This window comes from Mustela lutreola, chromosome 2, assembly GCF_030435805.1.
Source record: "Mustela lutreola isolate mMusLut2 chromosome 2, mMusLut2.pri, whole genome shotgun sequence".
Lineage (NCBI taxonomy): Eukaryota > Metazoa > Chordata > Mammalia > Carnivora > Mustelidae > Mustela > Mustela lutreola.
Genome location: NC_081291.1, coordinates 1175641 through 1198940, shown reverse-complemented (window position 1 = coordinate 1198940; position 23300 = coordinate 1175641). Strand labels below are relative to the sequence as shown.

Sequence of the window (23300 nt, the reverse complement as noted above, 5' to 3'; positions counted from 1 at the left end):
CCTTCTGTCCCCACTCTTCACGGTGGGCCCAAAGAGCTCCCAACAGAGAATCCAGCCGCCCTTTCCGTAAAAATGAAAAGAATGCCACTCATCCCTTTCTCTAAAAAACGTTATTTTTTAATGTTGAAGTATAATGAACATTTTTAGATGACATTAAGAAACGTTTTTAAATTGTCTTGAACACTAACCTAGTGTTAGGATTCGGCTAGGACAGGCAGGGAGGGCCCTTCCTTGGAGCTTGCCGCGGGGACACCGCCCCATGGACACGGTCCTCTTGCAAGCCAGGCCCCCCAGACAAGGGAGCACAGAGCCCCGGGGGCCGTGGTCCTTGGGACACCAGCATCACCCCACTGCAGACCCCGGGCTCTGCCCTCCGGAAGGTGGGGGGAGGCACCCGCGGTTTAAGCCCTACCTGTGGTTCTGTGACGCGGTCACCCGCACAACGGGTCCCAGTCTCTCAACTCCAGCCCCAAGCTGCGTCCTTCCAGGCCCCCGGGAGCCGAGGGCGCACACATTCCCCCCTTCTTGCTGTTGTCAGTCTGGTCTCCCCACCCAGCCCAGGGCAACCTGCTCTCCGTCCATCCATGCACTCAGGGGTCCCACACATGGACAGGTGCGTCCCCACGGCACAGCATACCCCGGCACCCTGTTTCGTTGCCCTAGCATCTGCTGGGAGCCTCGGGAGGGCGTGGCCCCAGGAGAGTCGCAGGGGTGGTTCCTGCTGGGGGAGAACCGGTCCCAGGCACCCAAGCTTCACGGGGCGGGGCAGGGGGTAAGGGGGTCACTGGTCACCTTGGCATGCTGTAGAAGCATCAGCCCCGTCTCCACGGGGTTTCTCCTACATTGTTTTAGGGCCCACCTGACTTCAGGGTGACCTCACCTTAACTAAGTACCCCTGCAACCACCCCATTTCCAGACAATTTCCCATTTTGAGCTGCTGGGCACTAGGACATCAACACACAAATCTGTGGGGGGCGGGAACAAGGCAGCCCAGGCCATCTGCTTGGGGCTCGGTGGGGTTCTCTGTGGATCTGGTCTCCTCCTGTGCTGGCGAAGTGTCCCGTGGAGAAGGACTCCCGCCCTCCCGCCGTGTCCATGCGGGGTGTCCACGCCAGGAGCCCCGGGAGGCTCTCCCGTTCCTCTTCGTGCCACATCTACCATTACCTTCTCTTCAAAGTGAGCGATGCTGGTTTCTCATTTTCTGCACAATTCCCTTTTCAAGTTAAAGAGCGGGGCATAAAACAGCGAGTGGACTGAAACGAGAAGCACAGAGGACACGCACCATGGTGGCTCGCGGACCGCTGGGGTGCGGCTGTGCGGGGCAGGGTCCACAGGCAGGGGCGGCATGGGGTGGCTAGGGCAGCGGGCTGTGCACCCCTAACAGCCCCGCAGAGGCTCCGTGATGCAGGACGGACTACGGGACTGACTTCCAAGATCCTCTCCCGTAACATACCCATTACGGAGTAACAAAGGTGCCTGCATGCGGGCTTCCTACCGTGGGCCACACCTGCTCCGCAGGCTACCCTGCCCCACGGTCAGTGCAGTGTGTGCCTGTCGCAGAGGCTGGCTTGGGGTCGTTTGGGGGATACCCATGGCTTGAGACCTAAGGGGACCCAGGCCTGGGTGCATTTGCAGGGACCACGGCTGCCTTTGGACACCACGTGGTGCTTGGCACAAGGAGCTGAAGCAAGCAGGCGTGGGTGTGGAGAGCACAGAACGAGCCTGGCTGGCCGGGGCTGCTGGGGGGCCGGCGTCCGGCGCGGCAGTGTGTGATGCAGAGGGCCCCTGTCCTACCCCAGGGCGGCCAGCCAGGGGCCGAGGGGTAGCACTCGGGGTGCCTGGGGAGCCTGGCCAGAAAGGGCTGGGGGGCTGCCAGGGCCTGTCTGGCCTGTCCGCACGCAAGAGCGCTGCCGAGATGCCCACGGGGTGCTCGGTCCTTTGTCTCAGGAGCTACAGGGTCAGAGGGGGAAAAGTGACGTTTCGATGAGATTCCTCACTAAGGCACAGATTTCGCACAACTTCTTTCCTTCTTCAAGGCCAAGCTCCTGAGAAATTCCGTCTCCCGCTTCCTGCAGCTCGGGAGGGGCTGTGTGGCCGCAGGCTCCAGGCAGCCGGCCCAGGCCGTGGCCCCCATCCTCCCCCAGAGGGGTTCCACCCCAGGTTCCGGATCTCGACAGATGTCTGCTCCACGTTCGCAGGAGGAGAGCCGCTGCGGGCAGGCCGGCCAACGGCCCTGCACAGAGCCCAAGGGGCAGATGGACAGACGGACAGGGGCTCAGACCACGGCACCCAGGCGGCTGGCGGACTCCGCAGGACTGTGCACAGGAGCTCTCTGGCTGCAGGCGGACCGGGACACAGAGGACAAGAACACGGAGGAGCCGGCCAAGCGTCGCCTGTAGGGACAGGAATCGAGGGGACGAGAAGGGCCGAGGGGCGCCCGGCGGAGCCCCGCTCTGCGCCGTCAGCTCCAGAAGGCAGGCAGCGGGCCTGCTGCCCTTCCTCATCGGGGAGGCCTGCAGTGGGCGCCACGGAGACCTCCGCGGGAGACAGCGTCCTCCTGCCGGGCAGCGGAGGCCGGGCAGCTTCCAGGCGCCGCTCGCAAGGACGGCCGCTCCCGGAGGTGAGAGGCGCGCGTGTGGGTCTCTGGGTGCGCGCGGGCGCCGCTGCCCTGGCCGGGGAGGGGAGAGGGCAGTGGGGGTGGCCAGGCAGGGAGGCGGCCAGCTCCTCTAAGGCCACTGGCTGCCAGCCGCCGGGTAGCTGGGCACAGTGGGATACTCGGGCAGGCTGTTCCCCGAGAAGTTGTTGTACTGAGCCTCCCGGGACGGTGGGTTCCGCCACGCGCCTGTGTTCCACTCAGTCTGCGCCTTCTGGAAGCTTCCGCCAGCCCCCCGGTAGATCCTGTGCACCTACAGGCACAGAGGCAGAGAGAATCCAAACTGAGTCTGTGGCAGGTGACAAGACCCGCTTGTGTTCACGGCAGGACCTCTCGCAGGAGTCACAGAAGCCACAGAAACAGCTCCCCGGACGCGTCAGAAAACGCCAGAGCCGACATGGCGGCCTCGGAGGGTGCCAGCCTGATTCACCGCCACGGTCCCCCCGCTGCTGCCGTGTGTGGCCGCCAGCACTGCTCTCCTGCCCTGCTCTGGGGCCGGGCTCTTGGGCCGCCTGACGCGGGCGCCCTGCACCCCACACCCTCTCTGTGGCCCATGGTCTCCTAGCCAGAGACCGCCAGGAAGGACTGACTCCCCACGACAGCGCAAGGAACGTGGGCCAGGGCTGGAAGCTCTAGAAATTCTGGAAAACTCAGCAGGCGAAAACTGGCATTTCAACTGGGTGCTCTGCTGACCGGTGGAGCGAACCCCGTCGCTCACGGGGATCCTCCTGCTGCTCCGTGACTCTTAAATACCCTCTCTGCGCTCTCAGTGAGGGGGGGGGACAGACAGAGAGCTCGCACAGACAGCTGGAGCCCGCCCTCCGGAGCCCGCCCTCCCCACCGGCCACTTGCGAGGACGGCCCTCCGCGGCATCTGGAACCGGACTGCGGGCTCCGGCCAGCCTCAGCCACCCGACCCTGCTGGGGGGCTCGGGTCCCCGAACCGTCTGTGTGGACGCGAGGCTCGAGCTGAGCACCTGCTCCCCTCCCCAAGTCGGGGTTCCTGGCCTGAGCCAAGCAGACGGGCCCGCGAGACCGACCCCGTGGAGAACCCGGCGCTGGGTCTCTGCCAGCCCCCGGAGACCACAGCACACACGCACGGTGCTGTCTCGTTTGGGGGGAAACTAAGCGTGTCCTGTGGGACACCCCGGGAGAAGGCTCTGGAAGCTCCTGCCGAGTGTCCCCGCCCCCCACACCCCTGGCCTGAGCTCATTTTGCTTCCTGTCCTCTGTCTGTATAAACCACAGCCATAGGAAAACCATCTGCTGCGCTCTGGGGTCCTCCCGGTACACCCCTGCACCTGGGCCTGGGGACGGACACAGGCGTGGTGTCGTTGCTTAGGAAGAACACACTCTATTTGAGTCCATGAATCTTTCTTTTCTGGCCCCACAGGCGCCTTCAGTTAGCATCTACTTTCTAATTTCCGATGTTTGCAGCTGCGCGAAAGTCCCTGGTTGCAAACATCGCCCCGTGCGGACTCGATCCCGGAACCACGTTCAGGTTCACTCGCCATGCGTCTGCGCACACACTCGTGGGTCCCACAGGTCCCTCCACACCCCCCCGACTGTCCACACAGCTGAAAGCATTTGGGGTGCACACGGGGCAGGGGGTGCGGAACAATGCTTCTGTGTTCGTTCCCAGACAGCCAGGTGCAGGGGCTCAGGCCTGGTGTCCCCCGCGGCCGAGTGCCTGCCGGCTTCCACGGGGCTGCACGGTGACCATTCTGCCGCAGTCTCCGAGCGCCCGGAGCCGTCCTGCCCGTGGGAACTTTCTGTGGCGGTGGAGACGGCCCACCAGCCCCACACAGCCAGCAAGCACCCGAGATGAGGTGGGTGTGGTAGGCGCCCGCCAATTTTTACTTTTACTTAATCTCAATTTAACTGTACTTGGTGGCCAGCATCCAGCGGCGGCCAAATTGGGCAGCGTGGAGCACACCCCGGGCCACGCATGTGCTGGGGGCTCTGGCATATGGTGTCCCCGAAGGCAGATGTGGCCATCAGCGGCCTCCACTATGCTGTTCCCCCAAGCCTGCTTGAGTAACGGTCAGCTCGTTCCCGGACACTCAGTCTCTCGCTCCTTAAACGGGGATGAGACGAGCTCCCGGGGCTCGGGGGCTAGGGTGATGGCATGCATGGGAAGAGGCTAGAAGTCTCCGAACCCAGAGGACTTACCTTGATGATTGCAATGGCCATCATGGCAGCGGACATGGAGAACATGATGGCTGGGAGCAGCATGACCACAGCAGCCCCGACACTGGTCTGGAAGAACCCGACTGCCGCCAGCCAACCACTACAAGGGGCCAAAGAGAGCGAGCATGGGTGCCAGCACATCCACCAAACAAGGAGCCCAGTATCCTCCATATGTAAAGATCACCAACAAATCAACAAGAAAAAAAAATAAACAACTAACAGGGAAATGGGTGATTGGTATGGGGACTTGCAGGGAACAATGAACACACAAAAAGACGCTCAAACCCAGCAACAAGGAACACACGCTAGAACGAAGTCGCTGCATTCCCCTGCCACACAGGCAAGCGTGGCGTGTGCAAGGGGCTGTGGAGAGAAGCCCTGCCCTGGAGGGAGCGTGGCCCTATGCGGGGCAGCAGCAGTTACCACACTAAGCTCTACGCGCTCATGGCCGCACCCAGCTCTCGTGCTCCTAAGAATTTACACCACAGAATCACGAGTCACCATGAAAAGCCAGGGGGCCCTAAATGTTCACCGGCTGGAGAGAACACAGATGCCTGGTGTGCCACAGCCTCACGATGGATGCTGAGGTGGTGTGCAGGAAGCGAGAGGGCAGAAGAGTTAAAGAGCCCTCGGTACAGCAGGACCGCGTGAGGCACGTTCTGTCCCAAGCACGTGTGGACACACATCCGCACCTGCCTCTAGGGCCGAGAGGCAGGAAATGACGTGCTTCAGGGACGTAGAAGACCAAGCAGGAGCCGGGAAGTCAGGACTCGTCCGCGGCTGCCAGCTACCCCACATGCCCCGTTCAGGCCCTCCAGCTGCTCCGCGGGCAGCCCCGTGTTCCACGGGCCAGCCAGCCAGGCATGCCGGGTCCAGGCCCCCGCGGTCACATGTGCCCCCGCGGTCACACGTGCCCTGCCGCCTACAGCCCTGCGGCAGTGCCCCCGAGAAGCAGAAGGCTGCGTCCCGCCGCCCCCATACGAGCCTCGCCGTGCCCCACGCAGGAGGCCGAGCCCCGGGTCTCCAGAGGCCGCCTGCGCCTGTCGTCGAGTGTCCTTGCGTCTCGGGCAGCAGGATGGGCGCTGGCGCAGGAACACGCGTGGTTTTCTCGGAAGCGTGCTCCGGGGACCGCGTCACGTTCTCAGCAAAAGGGAAGCCGCAAGTCCTCCCAACCCAAGTATGTGACACGGGGGCGGCCGAGGAGCCGGAGCCGCAGGCTCACTCTGTGCTGGGCACTAGGGACAGACCTGCCACCCGCTCCCACTCAGTAGGGGGCTGGGAAAGCCACTGGGGAGGGCACCTTGGCCGGGCAGGGGACGCAGTGTGGGGCCGAGCCAGGCGGCTGGATGGCCCAGGCGGGCGACGGGTGGTCGGAGGCTCCTGGGAGGGGAAGAAATGCTGGCGCGGCAGTGGGGGAGAGTCACCCTCGGGACCAGTGTCCTCCCAGCAGGTCTGCGGCCCGGAAAGAGGGGTCAGGCAGGCGGGGTCCCAGCCTGAGGTCTGCGGTCTCTGGGGGAGGTGAAGGCACGCGCAGGCAGGAATGCGGGCCGGGGGACCTGCTCCACGGCCCCAGCCTCCCCGCAGGACCAGGACGGAGAAACATCTCATGTATGGGTGACCACCCAGGCTCCAGGGACAGTAGGGGACACACTGGTCTCCATCAGCTACAACTCGATGAACGACAGAGCCTGCCACGAGCCGTCCAGGTCAGGAAGAGGCCAGGGCGTCCACGGCGGCAGCGGGGAGGAGCCGGAGGGCAGGGCTCAGGGAGGGGACGAGGGGCGCCGGGGGCTCCCGCGGGGGGGGGGATCCAGGGGGGGGAGAACATGGCGTGAGAGACGGAGCGGAGACTCCCCAGATGTGCAGCCCCGCCACCAGCACACACGCGAGACATGGAGACACGTGTCACCACTGTGTCAACAAGGGCAGGCAGCTCGCATAGAGCAACCCCCGACGCTGGTGGGCACGGACGGAAGCACACAGCATGCCCCCCACGCACAGCAGTATCCCCGGCACCAGCAGGAGCGAGGCCTCCACACGCTGCCCCAGGGACCGACCCCGAGCCCACGACGCTCAGGGAGGGAACCAGACACAGGAGGCCACACGGGGTGTGAGTGCACGCGTGTGACACGGCCAGACCAGGCTCCTCCACGGACGGGAAGGGGGCTCGTGGGGGCAGGAGGCTGGTGAGGGGGTGATGGCTGACGGGGACGGGGCTGCCTCGGGGAGATGAAACCTTCCTCAACTAAACAGAAATGACGGGTACACACTCTTGAGGGTGCACGAAAGCCACCAAGCTGTCTACCGTGAGAGTGAATTTCTGGCCTGTGACGGGGGGCTCACTACCGCCGTTACTCTAAAAACCAAACTGTGGATTGGACAGCCACATGCAGAAAAATGAAACCAGACCATGTCCTTACTCCACACACGGAAACAGACTCCGAATGGATGAAAGACCTCGGCGTGAGGCAGGAATTCACCCCAATTCTTGAGAACACAGGCAGCGACCTCTTCGACCTCAGCCGCACCAACTTCTTCCTAGGAACAGCACCAAAGGCCAGGGAAGCCAGGGCAAAAAGGAACTCTTGGGACTTCATCGAGATCAAGAGCTTTTGCACAGTGGAGGAAACAGTCAACAAAACCAAAAGACAACGGAACGGGAGAAGATACTCGCAAACGACATACCCGATAAAGGGCTAGTGTCCAAAATCTATAAAGAGCTTAGAAAATTCAACACCCAGAGAACAAAAAATCCAATCAAGAAAGGGGCAGAAGACATGAACAGACATTTCTGCAAAGACAGCCAGATGGCCAACAGACACATGAAGTGCTCCACATCACTCGGCGTCAGGGACATACAGATCAAAACCACAGCGAAGGGGCGCCTGGGTGGCTCAGTGGGTTAAAGCCTCTGCCTTCGGCTCAGGTCATGGTCTCAGGGTCCTGGATCGAGCCCCGCATCGGGCTCTCCGCTCAGTGGGGAGCCTGCTTCCCCCTCTCTCTCTGCCTGCCTCTCTGCCTACTTGTGATCTATGTCAAATAAATAAATAAAATCCTAAAAAAAAAAACAAAAAAAACCCACATTGAGATGCCACCTCACACCGGTCAGAATGGCTAAAATTAACCAGTCAGGCAACAACAGATGCTGGCGAGGATGCGGAGAAAGGGGAGTCTCCTGCACCGTGGGTGGGAACGCACGCCGGTGCGGCCACTGTGGACAACAGCACGGAGGTTCCTCAAAAACTTGAAAAACAGAGCTACCCTACGACCCAGCAATCGCACTACTGGGTATTTACCCTAAAGATACTAACGTAGTGATCCGAAGGGGCACGTGCACCCGAATGTTCACAGCAGCGAAGTCCACAAGAGGCAAACTATGGAGAGAGCCTAGATGTCCATCAGCAGATGAACGGATAAAAAAGATGTGGTATTTATATACAACGGACTCCCACGCGGCCTTCAAAAGAAATGAAATCTTGCAATGACGTGGATGGAACTAGAGGGTATTATGCTGAGCGAAGTCAGTCAATCGGAGAAAAACAATTATCATCGGATCCCCCTGATGTGGGAAAGGTGAGAGGGACTGTGGGGGCCTGGGAGCAAGGAAGGAAACCATGAAACACGATGGGACTGGAGAGAGACCAACCATCAGACTTTTTAAAGATTCTATTTATTTATTGGACAGACAGAGATCACGAGGAGGCAGAGAGGCAAGCAGAGAGAGAGGGGGAAGCAGGCTCCCCGCGGAGCAGAGAGCCCGATGCGGGGCTCGATCCCAGGACCCTGAGATCATGACCTGAGCCGAAGGCAGAGGCTTTAACCCACTGAGCCACTGGGTGCCCCTCATAAGAGACCCTTGATCTCACAAAACAAACAGAGGGTTGCAGGGCTGAGGTGGGGAGGGGGAGGGGGGTGGGGTTTGGACCTTGGGGAGGGTATGTACTATGGTGAGTGCTGCCAAGTGTGTGAGCCTGACCATTCACAGACCTGTGCCCCTGAAGCAAATAACACGTTATATGTTAATAAGAAATTAAAAATTTTTTTAAATTTAAAAAAATTGACATAAATACTATAAAAATGAAAAAACAAAACAGCAAACCAAACTCCGGAAGCGCAGGGCAAGGAAGCCTCCGTTCCCACAAACGAGCTGGAAAGGGAGGGCGGGCGCGGGGCAGAGCCCAGGGAGGGCCGGCCCCGGAAGCGCGCACACCCCACAGGCACAGGCAGCCGACCCGAACGTAGTTAAACCCCACGTGGGAACAGAAGGACACCCGTGGCCACGTGGGGCTGCCGACGATGGCCCAGCGGACGGCAGCGCTGCACCCGTGCGGGCCTCCAGCAGCGGCAAAGGCCTGTCCAAGGCCCACGGGCGCGACGGCCACAGGCGCACCACCCTTCTCTCCGCTTCCCTGGAAACCCCAAAGAGGCCCAACACGGAAACCCTACTGGGGGCGCCTGGTGGGCCCGGCTGCTCCCAGTCTTCGGGCTCCTTCCCACCGTCTCCCCGCTGTGGGGACAGGCCGGTCCCCTCCCCCAGTTTGCCCCAGGGCTCAGCGCCGGCCCCAGAGCCTCCCCGTCTCTGCGCTCCCTCCGCAGTCCTACCCGGGGGGCTCCCGGAGCAGTCTGGGGGGCTGGGGGCAGGGACAGGGCCCAGCCCAAGGGTGGACCCATCCCAACCCTATGGCGGCACCCAGGCCTGGAGCACGTGCCAGAGACCCAAAGGACACGGGATGCAGAGCACACGACTAGCCTCTTTCAGCCTCCTCTGCCCCTCCGCGGGACGGTCCCGCCTTTCCTGACCTCGGCCAGGTGACGGCCAAGCACATGCAGCTGCCGCCCCCGAGGGGGTCCTCCCTGGGCTGCGCGTCAGAGGCGTGATCGCAAACCCCCTCGCCAAAGAGAGCGCTTAGAAAAAAAGATAAACTATAACTTAAAGAGCTTTTTATAAAACTCCTTGAATTGAGAAGTGGGCTCCACACCCACACGGGGCTGGAACCCACAAGGTGTCGCAAGCCCCCCCGAGCGAGCCAGCCAGGCGCCCCGAAAACGCCGAGTAAAGGAGCAAGAACGAAAGCCAGAGGAGGGCGCGGAGGGGTCGAGGCCGGCTTCCCAGACACGAAGCAGCACCGGGGTCTTGGACAGACACGTACGAACGAAGGACACTCGTGTGTCTCAGAGTCCTTTTCCTCTCCAGGCCCCCAGGGAGGCGTTTGCAGAAATGCCCCGTGTGGGAGCGACAGACCCTTAGGATGCTGGGCAGGCAGGGGCGCCCCGAGACCACCCCCTGAGGAAAACCGCACAGCTGGCCGCTGTGTGTTCCGTCAGAAGGCCAAGACCAGGGACGGCCACACTTGCAGCCGCAGATACCCGTCCCCTGGCGGTGGGCCACCAGGGACCAGAGGGGCGCAGTCACCCTGGGCTGGGCTCCCAAAGGGAATGTGGGTCGGCAGACCAGCACCCCAGGGTCCCCATTCCCTGCACCGAGCCCCGGGGAGGCCAAGGAGCTCGGTGGGATCCCAGCCACCCCAACGAACGTTCTAAGAAGGCAGAGCCAGGAGGACCCCAATGACAGCCCTTCACCACCTGCGCGGGCCCAGCGCCCAGCAACAGAACGGGAGCAGCGACAGCCGTCCGTGAGAGCAGGCAGGCCTGGAGCCACACGCTGGGTGCTGTGCCCCCTCCCTCCCTCTCCAGTCCTTCAGGACAGGAACCGCTTCAGAGCGGCTCTCTGTCCCGGCTTCCCAGCTGGTTGGTCACCTGTCCCCAGCCCTGCCTGGCCAGCACTCCAGCAGGGACAGAGACTACCGTCCTCTCTCTACAAGCCGGCCCCTGGGGACAACGTGGAAACCGGGGTGGGATGACACTGGACGGAAAAGAGCTCGCACGGAGGGCTGGAGCCCGCCCCCCCACCGGCCGGCTCGCGAGGCTGGCCCTCCGCGGCATGTGGAACCGGACTGCGGGCTCTGGCCAGCCTCGCTGCTGGGGGGCTCAGGTCTGAACCGTCTGTGCAGATGCGAGGCTCGGGCTGAGCATCTGCTCCCCTCCCCGAGCCGGGCTGACGGGCCCACGAGACCGACCCCGCGGAGAACCCGGCGCTGGGTCTCTGCCAGCCCCTGGAGACCACAGCACACACGCACGGCGCGCTCTCGTTTGGAGGGAACTAAGCGTGTCCTGTGGGACACCCCGGGAGAAGGCTCTGGAAGCTCCCGCCTGGTGTCCCCACCCCCCACGCCCGTGCCCTGAGCTCACTTTGGTTCCTGTCCTCTGTCCTCTGTCTGTATAAACCATGGCCATGGGAAAACCATCTGCTGGGCCCTGAGGTCCTCCTGGCACACCCCTGCACCTGGGACCCCAATGACAGCCCTTCACCGGTCCTCCAGACCCAGATCTGGGAGGAACCCGAAACCAAGGGTCCACGCGGAGCTCATCTGCTCAGCAGGCAGGAAAGAAGCAACACCAGGAAGCCCCGGGGAGGCTCTTCGGGAAACAATCCCAGGTGAGAGCAGAAGGTGACTCGCGGACTTTGTAACGGGGAGCAGAACACACAGGAGGGGACAGACACCAGGAAGGCGCTGAGGGGCAGGCCAGGAGGCCACGAACACCCCAAGGGATGCCAACTGAGAGGCCAACGGGGCACACCTGAGCAGAGATAGGCTTCCAGACCCCCGACAAAGCCGAGCACACACACCAGCAGCCTCGAGCAGCCCACGGGACACTCCACGCCAAAGACACGACCTGCGACCAGCTAGCAGCCCCACAGGCACCCACATTCTCGTCCTGGGAGCTGGGACGTGTCCCTTCCCAGAGCAGAGGGGACCTCATCAGGGCCCCGAGCTGGGGGTGACCCTGGGTTCCTGGGGCGCCCGGCGTCCTCACCAGGTCCTCACGAGAGGGAGCCAGAGGGCGGGGGTCCCAGAGACGGGCAGACCCGGCGCTGCTGGCGGGGAGGATGGAGGGGGCCGCAGGCCAGGAAAGGGCAGGAGCCGGGTCTTCCTGGGGCCCCGGGGGACCAGCCCTGCCAGCACCAGGGTTTTGGCCTCATGAGACCCACGTCAGACTCCTGACCCCAGAATTGTGAAATGAGTCTGCTTAAGTCGCTAAGTTTGTCCTAACTTGTGACGGCAGCTGCAGACCTGGGTATAAACCTTAAAAGACAAAAAGCCTAGCTCTCTCCTGACAGCAGGGTCACAGACAGCTGTCCTGGGGGGCCTCTTGCTGTCCGTGGAGCCACTCCTCCCGGACACACCCCCAGGGACACACCTATCAGCCTCCTGGAGGAGCTGGGAGTGCGTCCCAGGCAGGACCCTCAGGGGCAGGCCCCGGGTGGGCACAGGCAGCAGACCCCAGCCCCAGCCCTCCAGGGCCATCAGAGTACTCACACGCCCTCACACCCTGGGAGGCTGGAGCCGCACCCGCCCCACGGGGACCGCGTTGTCACCCCCCTCCCCACGGGGACCACGCCACCCCCGCGCAGCAGCCTGGCACCCGGCTCACCATGCGCCCCATCCCGCAAAGCCGACGGCTTGGATGACGGTCAGGACAAACTGGGCTCCGAAGATGAAGAAGAAGGCCATGAAGTTGAAGGAGCTGTCGGCGCTGCAGAGGGAGAGAGCACAGCTGTCACGCAGGCCGCGTGCGCACGGCGGGACCGAGGAGGTGCCGGCCCCAGCGCGCCAACACACGGGGACTCCGACCGGGCGGGGACTCCACGGGCCACACGGGCCTCTCCGGGAAAAACTGCTGTCCCTGGACAGAGTCCCGGCTGCGGAGGAACGGAGGAGTTTCACGGTGAGCGACGACGCCCACAAGGTTGCTGAAGAGTGACCCGGGGAGGAAGCGTGTCAGACTTAGGGCGCCCCGTAGGCTCTGCGGAAGACACGGACGGTTGCCAATGGGGCCGTGGCACAGGCGACCTCCAGGTCACTGATGGAGCACGGGGCCTGCAGGACCCCGAGGGCCGCGGGAGGAGGCAGGGCGCTCCCAGGCCGTCCGCACGCCGCCAGCATTGCTGAGCGAGGCTGCCTGAGCTGGCCTGGAACCCAGAAGAACGGTTCCTTCCAGCTTCGGCAGCCGGGTGGGTTTCTAGTTCTTAAGCCCCCACCCCGGAGGGCCTCAGGGAGCTGGCAGAGTCCCTGAGCCCGGGATTCGGGAACCATCAAGGGGCAAACATGGCAGGTCCTGAGGAACAGGGGGCCTGCTGGGGTGAAGGTCCACAGAAGCCTAGAGCTGCTTGCGAACACCCAGTGCATCCCCCGCACACAGGAGTGTCCCTTGGCCCCCGGCAGGAGCGAGGCGCCACCACGCACTGCCCCGGGGAAGACCCCGAGCCCACAACGCTCAGGGAAGGAACCAGACACAGAAGGCCCCACGGGGTGTGAGTCCACGCGTGTGACACGCCCAGATGAGGCCCCTCCATGGATGGGGACGGGGCTCGTGGGGGTGGGGGTGGGGTGATGGCTGATGGGACAGGGCTGCCTGGGGGCTGAGGGAATGTTCTGGAACTACACAGAGTGATGGTGCCACAACCTTCTGAAGACACCAGAAATGCTGACACGAGCGGGTGGGCGGCTACGGGAACAGCCTCTCGATTCAATCCCTACAGGACAAACCAGACCACCCTTGCCGGCGTCTAGACGGCCACCCCGGACAGAAGCCGTCCCCCGACCCCACCGGACCGTCCCAGACACGGACGTCTGAGGACGCAGGCCCCGAGCACACAGGGTCACGCGTCTGGCCGTCCCCTGCGCCGGCCGGGCCCGCACTCACCGGAAGGCCTTGTAGGCCGGCCGGAACCAGCACACGTAGCCGCAGGGAGAGAAGAGCAGCAGCCACAGCAAGGCCAGGCCGAAGTTGGCTCCGGAGCCGCCTCCGATCCACCAGGCCAGGCAGGCCACGAGGTTCACCGCCAGCGTGGCACAGTAGACTGGGGAGGGGGCGGAGGGTGAGTGGGCTCCAGGGCAGCGGGCCTGGGCGCCTCCCACCCCGGGGAAAGCAGGGCCGGGCTCTGGTCAGCACGGGCGTCGCAGAGCCAGACGAGGGCTCAGAACACATCACTGTCAGAAAGGCGAGGTTGAGCCCAAAATCCGCGCTCCCGCCGCCGCCTGAGGATGCGACCAAGTTCATGGTGGGGCTGTCCCCGGCCGGCCCCGGCCCCGCCCCGGGCCCGCCCCCAACCCACCCGCTCACACAGCCACAGCCCCGCCCCGGCCCCGCCCCCGCCCCGGCCCCGCCCCGCTAGCGCAGCCACAGCCCCGCCCCCGCCCCCGCCCGCTCACACAGCCACAGCCGGTAGATCCTCTTCACCAGGAGCTGGTGCTCGATGGGGATCTCGTCCGAGAAGTTCTGGTAGAAACAGGGCTTCAGGGGGATAAACCTGGGCAGCGGCGGGAAGTTGTTCTCCTTTTCTGCAGGGACACAAAACACCAAGGAACGATACCAGGCGGGGGGCCTCAGTGACCGCCCCAAACACGTCCCCATCCCTGTCAACCTGCAGACGTGTCCCCTCCCGCGACAGAGGGGACCTCATCAGGGCCGCGAGCCGGGGGTGACCCTGGGTTCCCGGGACGCCCGGCGTCCTCACCAGGTCCTCACGAGAGGGAGGCAGAGGGCGGGGGTCCCGGAGATGGGCAGACCCCGCGCTGCCAGCGGGGAGGATGGAGGGGGCCGCGGGCCAGGAAAGGGCGGGAGCCGGTCTCCCTGAGCCCGGGGGGACCAGCCCTGCCCGCGCTGGGGTTTTAGGACTCCTGACTTCACAACATGAGATGATAAATGTGGGTTGTTTTTTTTTTTTTAAGATTTTATTAGAGAAAGAGAAGCACAGGCGGAGGGAGAGGGAGAAGCAGGCTCCCCAGTGAGCAGGGAGCCCGATGCGGGGCTCCATCCCAGGACCCCGGGATCATGACCTGAGCTGAAGGCAGCCGTCTCACCGATGGAGCTGCCAGGCGCCCCGGTGAACGTGGTTCAACCCCCTCGGCTGTGGCGATCCAGAAGAGCAGCTGGAGAGACGCGCAGAGCCTAAGGCTGCCAGCACCCCACGCCATAGAACGTTCTGGCACTCCAAAGGCACGCGCTTCCTGGGGCAGCTCAGACACATGCCCACCAGCCCCGGGTTCCAACCACAGCACTTTAGCCTCTCTGAGTCCTGGAGCCCAGAAGTCTGAGCTCAGGCTGTCGTGGGGCCGCGCCGCCCCGGGGGCTCCACAGGAGGGTCCCTCCTGCCTCTCCCAGCTCCTGGGGCTGCAGGCAGCCCTTGGCGTGCGGCCACATGGCCTGCGTCAGTGACAAATGGCCATCTCCCATGTCCTTATGGGAACACCCGCCACCGCATCACAGCTACCCTATGTAGTGTGACACCCTCTCCACTAACTACACCCACAGCGGCTCTGCTTCCAAACACGACCCTGCTTCACAGGTGTGGGAAGACGGAACGTGTCTTCCGGGGACAGGGTTTAGCCTGAGCACGGCATGGTCCACGCCACCCTCAGCCTTTGGAAGACGTCACCTCTGTGGCCAGACGCCTCCTGAGCACCTCGGAGGGCCAAGCCGTGAACCAAAGCCAAAGGGGGGCTGCCTTCCTGGCGGGGGGACGCTGACAGTAATCACAGTGACTGAGCAAGAGGGGCGAGCCAGGAAATGCTGCGGGGGGTGGTGGTTAGCTATGCTCCACCGGGAGGGCCGGGGCGCCTGGCTGGCTCAGCCCGCCGAGCATCTGACTCTTGGTCTCAGCTCTCGATCTCGCGGTGGTGAGTTCGAGCCCTGCACTGTGCTCTACGCCGGGCGTGGAGCTCACTCGTAAAGAGCCGTCAGGTGAGCCCCGCCTGCTAAGTGTCTGCCCGAGGCTCAGGTCATGATCCCGCATCCTGGGATCGAGCCTCACTCAGAGGAGCCTGCTTCTCTCTGCCCCTCTCCCCTGCTTGTGTGCTCCAACAAATAACATCTTAAAAAGAAAAAAAAAAAGTTGGTACTTAAATGGAGACTCCAGGAAGTGAAAAGGAGAGGCCCTGGGCTCCGCGGGAGGGCGTCCATGGGTGCGGATGGAGAGGCAGCGGGAGCCCGGGGACCAGGGAAGGGTGGAGAGGCTGAGGTGGAGGCAAACTGCACCTTACTGGCCGCAGAGCCCTGAGGCATGACCACAGGAGGCAGGAAGCCACGGGTTCCAAGCCTGAGCAGAGAGAGGAGCTGATCCTGCTCTGAACTCAGCCTCTGTGATCAGGTGTGGGAGAAGGGCCCCAGCACAGGCCCAGCTTCCATGCCACAGTCCCTGGTTGCCACCCTTCACGGTTCCTGCCCAAGGCCCCAACAAGGACCCCACCCGGCCCCCCGCCCCGCTGCTCCCTCGGCCACCAGCACCTCTCTCCTTCCTGGATGTCCGACCCCCACCCCTCCTGCCGCCCACAGCAAGGACAGAGTGACGCTTCCCGTGGTCAGGCTGCGGCCCAGAGGTGAAAACCCCCACCAAATCACATCCCTTTGAAACCCTATTTTCTTGGCAAATAAGAAGCCCTGGGACACGTTCTGTGTAGACTCGGCCCTCAGGAGCCTGGGTTCAAATCCCAGTGCCACCAGCAGCCGGATGACCTCAAGCACCCAGCGCCCCACCCCGCCCTCCACCCGAGGACGGGGGCGAAGCTGAAGCTAACTACACACACAGGGCGGGGGTGAACGTGGGCGGACGGTGCGCACTCCGGCCCCGCCGTGGCCTTGGGGCCCCCTCACTGTACCTGCACATCCCACCCCCCCTTCTGAGAGGGACGAGGTGGGCACGCCTGTGACAGAGTGAGTGACACACACAGGCATGAACCCAGACGCCCAAACCTCACACCTCCCGGTGATGTCCACGACCAAATGGGCCCCGGGGCAGAGAGCCTGGGGCAAGCGGACAACCCCCACAGAAACCGGCATCGCCCTCCTGTCCGCTCAGAGCGAGGAACGGACCCCAACATCCTCCATGGGAGGAAGACAGCGGCGTGTGCCCCCGGGGGGGTTGTCAGGGTGGGTCTGGGCACTAGGGGACCCCTCCCACAGGACCCCCCCACCGCAGGACCTCTGGGTGAGACTCACCAGACATTTCCGCTGTGACAACTGGGCGGGACAGAAGCCTAGGGCCACCTGGAAGGGAGACAGCCACAGTCAGGAGGTCCCTCAAGGCTGCTGGGGGACCCCGACCCCAGCTGCACGCTCAGCAGCAACCCCGGCTAGAGGCCTCAGCTCCAGGCTGCCCCGGGGGCTTCCGTGCTCTGGTCCCAAAGGGCACCCCAAACCGGTCAGGCCCGCCCCACGAGCCGCCTGCAGAGCCTCCCGGGCAGCGTCCGTGCTGGCAGAATGGGGGTCGGCCTGCTGCCCCAACACACAGCCGGCCAGAACCAACATGTTCCTGGGACCCCGTGGACCCACGCCACCTCCCTGTCCCCCCCAACCCCCAAGCTCCCTCTTTATCCATGAACAGCTCCGAGCACCTCCTCAGCGCCGCTGAGAACTGGGTCCACACTCAGTGCTGAGTGACATCACACGAGTCGCATGGCCTCTGTGGTCTGCACCCTTGCCCCTGCAAGCCTGACGAAGCTAAGGGCCTCACAGCGACCTGAGGCAACTGGGGACGCAACTGGCCACTGGCAGCCCTTTCTACACGGAACCAGGGGAGCCAGCATCACGGAGGAGCCTCGCGGAGCAGGCTGCCACCAACACGTACACCTGTGGGGACTCTGCCGGTCCCCTGAGGGCCCTACGGGTGGGCACGGCCATCACCAGGACAGAAGCTAGGCTCACGGGGCCGTGCCCAGCACCCACCCAGGCCTCACCGTCCCCAACACTGAGAACCAACAGCTCCCAGACGCACGTTCGAGGTGACAAGGTTCCACTGACACTGAGCTCCCACAGTCCACTCCCCACACCCCCGGGATACCCTCTGGTCCGGCCCAGCCCAGCCCTCCGTGCCCACATACCGGGTGGGCTCACAGACCCACGGCACTGCCCATCCGTGGCACTGGCCTGCAGGCAGACCCCCTCCCCTGCCCTGTGCCTGTGGGCTGGGCGGGGAGGGGCTGGGGCAGACCCCCGGGCTCCAGGGGAAGCTCAGAGCAGGGATGAACTAGGCCCCACAGGGACCCCAAATCTGCACACGCTGGTTCTACTAACTGCTCTGGGGAAGACCCCCAGCTGGCCCCATCTGAAGCACGGGAAACGGGACCGCGACCAGAAGCAGCCATTCAGGGAACGGAGTGCAGGCCACCCCCGCCCTGTGTCAACACCCCAGGGCCAGCTCCACCCTTCCAGAACCAGGACACAGGCCAGGAGGTGCCCCCTAGGCCAGCACGTGTCCCCCACATGGCTCAGGAGCTCCCCTTCCCGCATATAAACCCCAAACCTTGACAAAAGTGGTCACCTGATCCAAGGACCCTTGCCTACCACGGTCCCCGCCTCTGTCAACAGACACCAACCTGGTTTGGGGCTATTTATTTTCACAAGCAGAGCCGTTTCCAGACCCAGAACAAAGGGGATCCTGTCCCAGCGGACCCTCGGGCTTGGGGCAAGAGGTGGCTGGAGAAGGAAGTCCGAGGGCCCAGCCCCCTGCCCAGGCTGGACCGCACGAAGCTCAAGCCCGGGGAAAAGCTCCGTTGGGGCAGGAACGTGTCCCCACACGCCAGCAGGACAGTGAGAGGCGGAGGCCTGGTGCTGCAGTCTGAGGGAGACGAGCTGCCGGTGCCTAGGAGTCAGGGTCCAGCCGGCGGCACTGGGCCTCCAGGACCCCACGGAACACCTGGAAGCGGTGGTTGAGGTCGGGCCGGGCGTGGATGCGGAAACGGGTGCCCAGGGCGCCGTCGGGCGAGGGGGCGCCGTAGAAGACGCGCTGCACACGCGAGTGCACCAGGGCCATGGCGCACATGGCACAGGGCTCGCGGGTGACGTACAGGTCATAGCCCGTGCACACATAGGGGAGGCTGTCCGTGCACGCGTCCCTGTCCTCGTCCAGCTTGCGCACAGAGCCCACACGGACAGCCTGGGGGGCACCGGCCGGGGCGAAGGAGCAGGCGGGGAAGGGGCCGAGGTCATAGGCGCCACGGCCCTGGCCCTGAGCCACCAGGTCAATACACACCATGGTGGCGTGCAGCAGGGGGCGGGCTCTGCTGCTGCAGTCATGGCCCGTGGCCAGCACGCGGCCAGAGGACGGGTCCACCACCACGGCTCCCACCGCCCTGAGGCCCCTGGCGGCTGCCTGGTGCGCTGCCCACACGGCCCGCTCCATGTGGGCCTGCATCGCCGTGCGCTCCTGCGCCGAGAACAGCCGCCCGGCCAAGGCGCGTGTCACCTGCCTATCCTCGTGGAAGGACGTGGGCCAGTAGGCACGCGCCTCCTCGAACTGGCCTCTGGTCAGGGGTGGCCGGGCTGGCACAGGCACCAGGAAGGGCTGTCCCAGGCCACGAGGGTCCACGGCCGGCTGCGGGAGGAGCTCGGCGAGCGACCTGGCCCCGGCGGCTGGCCCCGCCAGGCACAGCAGCATCTCGAGCGCATGCGGGCCGGCGCGGCGGCTGGGCCGCACCCTCTTCAGGTGAGGCTGCGCGGGCAGTGGGTGCACGGCTGACACCTCCTTGAGAAGCCGCGACGTTTGCCGCTTGTCCAGGATGGGCGCAGCGTAGGCCAGTACCAGCTCCACGTCCCTGGACTGCTGCTCGGACAGGACCGGGACGGCTTGCCATGGCTCGGGCTCGGGCTCCGGGCTCCCAGTGTTGCCGTCCACACGCTGCTCCCCAAGGCCCGGGGCTGCCTCCATCCTCGGCACGGCTCCGACTGTGGGAGACAGAGACCGGAGCAGACATTCATCCGTCGGCTGCAGAGGCCCCGGCAGAGCGCAGCAATCCGACCCAGGTCCCGGGAGCGTGCGGAATCCGAAGGCTCGTCCGAGTCCGCGCACACGGAGTGCACCGGTGGCCGCGCTCGGGCTCACATCCCGCCAAGTCCTGGTCTGCAGAACTCAGCCCAGCACTGACCTTCTGTCTCCCTGGGGCACGGGCTACTGTGGACATGCACGCCAGGTCTCACCCAGTGAGAAAAAGACCACGGACGGTCTCAGGACTCGTCTTCACACCGGCCGGTTGCCAGGTCCCAGCACTCATTCCCCCTGCCTCTCTGCGCTTTGGGAACGGCGGCTTCTAGAACGTGTAACATCACGTCCGGACCTTGCATCGTGCCCCTGGTGGTCGGGACCGCCACGGATAAGGTCAGACCCCAATGCCTGGTCATCTCGACGCGACTGTGGGGGATCCTTGCTGCCCCCATGTGCCCACACCACACAGCCGGCTGGCATCCGGGGCAGACTGGCCCCCTTCTCTGTGGATAGGGAAGGGCTGGAATCCCCTCTGACAACCGGGGGCTTCCATGTCTCACAACACGCCTCCCAGCCCACTCCTCGGCCACCCCTAACCGAGGGTGTTCATCAGCCAGCCCCGCTGGGAGGCACAGGACAGCCTCACCCTCCAGGCTATGTCCTGAGCTCATGATACATGTCGGGTCAGCACGCAGAGCCCGGGTGCTGCCGGCAGCCACGAGGGACTGGAAGGCGCAGAAGGCCTCCCAGCACACGCACGGCACCGTGCCAGGCAGGGCCCACAGCAGGGCCCACTGAGCCGACTCTAAATCGCCCCCAGCACACGCCACGCCCAGGACCCCACAGCCCGCACGGACCCCGAAAGCTCCAGGTCTCCACAGCAAAACACGCGCCCCACCTGCCCCACTGAGAGTACAACTCTGATGAAAACAGAACAGCCAACAAGTAAGGAAGCCTACCCCGGGACGCTGCCGGCCGGGGTGCCAGCCCCTAGGCAGGGTGGCAAAGCCCCAGCGTCTCTGTCGGACCTGCGGCTGCTCCACTCCACACCCAGCCACGCACCTGGAGCTCCGAGAACACACGTTCACGACGAAGAGCACACGAGGGCTCTTAGCAGAGCCTTCAGGGCACCCGGAACGCGGACACGGCCCAAGCGTCCTTCGATGGATAAGTGGAGACACACAGTGGGTCCCCTACACACAGTGGGGCCCCCATACACGGGAGCAGCTCCTGACCGCCAGCAGGTAGGTGTGAGGTGTCCCCATGCACCCTAGGGACAGACCCCGAGCCCACAACACTCAGGGAGGAAACCAGACACAGAAGGCCACACGGGCTGAGTCCACGCGTGTGACACACCCAGACCGGGCTCCTCCACGGACAGGAAGGGGGCTCGTGGAGGGTAAGAAGTGACTACGAATGGGGATGGAGCTTTTCTGGGGGTGGGTGGAGTGTTCAGGAACAAGACTGTGATGATGGTTCCATAAAAGTCCTAAAAACCACAGATCGGTCCATTTTATTTTTTTTTTAAAGATTTTATTTATTTATTTGACAGAGAAAGATCACAAGTAGGCAGAGAGGCAGGCAGAGAGAGAGAGGAGGAAGCAGGCTCCCTGCTGAGCAGAGAGCCCGACGCGGGACTCGATCCCAGGACCCTGAGATCACAACCCAAGCCGAAGGCAGCGGCTTAACCCACTGAGCCACCCAGGTGCCCAGATCGGTCCATTTTAAATGGGTGAACTGCCCCTCGGTGAAGCCACTAACAAAAAGGGAGGGGTGAGGGCACCGGGCAGTTGCCAAGTCAGCAGACTCCAAACAAGGCCCTAGGCCTCGGATGACAGCTGCTGGTACTGCAGCCGCCACGTGTCCTCCCAGTGACCCAGAAGGGAGCTCGGGGGCTGGCCCCTTTCTGCAGGACAAGCCGAGGCTCTGTGAGCTGGAAGGACTTCCTGGAGCCACCAGGCAGGGAAGGCGGAGTCGGGATCCGACCAGCTCTCGGGCTGCCTCCGGGCCATTCCACAGATAAGGAGTGAACAGCTTCTGGAGACGAGGTCCCTGCCTGAGCTCCCAAGCCCAACGTCCAGAGGGCAGCGCCAGTCCAGTGGCAAACAGGGTCCGCGCACCAGGGCTGTTTCAGCCAGCAGGGACGTGCAGCGGGCTGGAGGCCTCTGGGGCACCCGGCTCCTCTCTCATCCCCGAAGCTTGAGATCAAGGCCCGGCTCCAGGCACCCAGCCACCTCCACACCCCCCGCACACCATCTGCTATGCTCACGCAGCTCAGTGCCAACCCTGGCCCGTCCGGGGGCAGCCACAGCCGGCTCAGAACCGACGATGCAGGGTCCCAGTGCCTCTGCCTCAGGCACTAAGTCCTAGACCAGGAGGAGGGAGCCTCAACTGCACATGGGAGCCCCCACAGGTGGGCCAGGGACATAAGACCCTAACACAAGTGTCCGGCAGCTTAGGATTACCCGCCCCCCCCAGTGTCGCCCCACCACAGAAGGGGTGCCCTGGAAGTCCCGAAGACTCTGGTGCTCAAGGGAATCAGGAAATGGCACTGATTCAGGCAGCGGAGTCTCCCTGCAGGCAACACCCAGTAAACTCAGGCTCGACGCCCCGTCTCCCCACTGGATTAGGAAGGCAGGCCAGAAGCCGGGTGTGAAACCCGGGACCCCAGGCCTAAGCCCCAGCCTCAACGTCCCCCTCTGAAAAACGGGAATCCAACACCATCACGAGGGGCTGTCGGAGGCAGAAAGGGACGAAACCCACACGAGACCCCACAACGGCCCGGGTCCAGTGATGCCCGGGGTCGGGGGTGGGTGGGTGGAGACGGTGGGTGAGTCAAGGAGGGCTCCTCGGAGGCGGTGACCCGCAGCTGGCCCCGGAACGCAGGCAGCCCTGAACAGGACAGCCAGGGCTGGAGTCCCAGGCCCGCCCGCAGCGCGCGAGGTGCTGGTTCGGTGCTGGTTCCGAGGGCGGAACCCGGGCGGCTCCTGGCCCAGCGCGGAGGCGGGGAGCTGCCACCTGCACCCGAACGAGCTCCCCGCTGCTGATACGGAGTTCTCCGACGGCGGGGCGTCCGAGGGGGTCGGGCGCGCGGGGTGCAGCCCGGGCCAGGCCAGGCCGAGCCCCGGGCCACGCACGCTGTCGGTAAGCGCCAGGGCAGCGCCCGTTTACGACGTGAAGAGGCCTGCAGGGGCGGGGCGCCAGCACGCGCGGGACCCGGAGGCGCCGGAGGCGGGGGCTGGCCGCGACGACCCCGGGCACGCGCGCGGGGGTTGGGGGGCGAGCGGAGCCGCCGGGCGTACGGGGCCTCCAGCCCGCGGCCGCAGGGGCGCGCGCACGCGCACAAGGCCGACGGCGGGGCAGCGGCGGCCGGCGGCCCGACCGCCCCACGCGCACGCGCAACGCGCCGATGCCCCCGGCAGCCTCCTGGCGCCGGGCACGGCCGGCGTTCCCCGCCAGCCGAGATACGCTTTCCCCCGCGCCCGTCACCACCCCGGCTCGCCGTCCGTGGGAGCCGGGGCCGTAAGAGCCGAGACCCCGGGACCCCGCGCTTACCTGAAGAACCGCACGCGAGCGCAGCGCCTCCCAAGGCTTAGCAACCGACCGCCTGCCCCGCCTCCGCCCGCGCCGCGGGGCAC

The 23300-nt window shown here is 64.4% G+C and overlaps 2 protein-coding genes across 3 annotated transcripts; both read right to left on the bottom strand.

Annotated features, from left to right (window-relative positions):
* Positions 1 to 95: 95 nt before the first annotated feature.
* SCAMP4 (secretory carrier membrane protein 4) lies at positions 96 to 23299 on the bottom strand. Of its 2 annotated transcripts, none has more exons than XM_059159310.1 (7): positions 23218 to 23299; positions 16902 to 16949; positions 14117 to 14245; positions 13608 to 13764; positions 12336 to 12437; positions 4824 to 4941; positions 96 to 2906 (listed from the first exon to the last, which is right to left on the bottom strand). In XM_059159310.1, exons 2-7 carry the CDS (start codon positions 16906 to 16908, stop codon positions 2727 to 2729), a joined length of 693 nt encoding a protein of 230 aa, XP_059015293.1. In that variant the 5' UTR covers positions 16909 to 16949; positions 23218 to 23299; the 3' UTR covers positions 96 to 2726. The 2 variants fall into 2 exon arrangements, with proteins under 2 accessions (XP_059015293.1, XP_059015294.1); XM_059159311.1 differs by lacking the exon at positions 23218 to 23299 and adding an exon at positions 18278 to 18405.
* Positions 18544 to 23300, bottom strand: ADAT3 (adenosine deaminase tRNA specific 3). The gene is made up of 2 exons (XM_059159309.1): positions 23218 to 23300; positions 18544 to 19625 (listed from the first exon to the last, which is right to left on the bottom strand). The coding sequence occupies exon 2, from the start codon at positions 19606 to 19608 to the stop codon at positions 18544 to 18546; it is 1065 nt and encodes a 354-aa protein (XP_059015292.1). The 5' UTR covers positions 19609 to 19625; positions 23218 to 23300.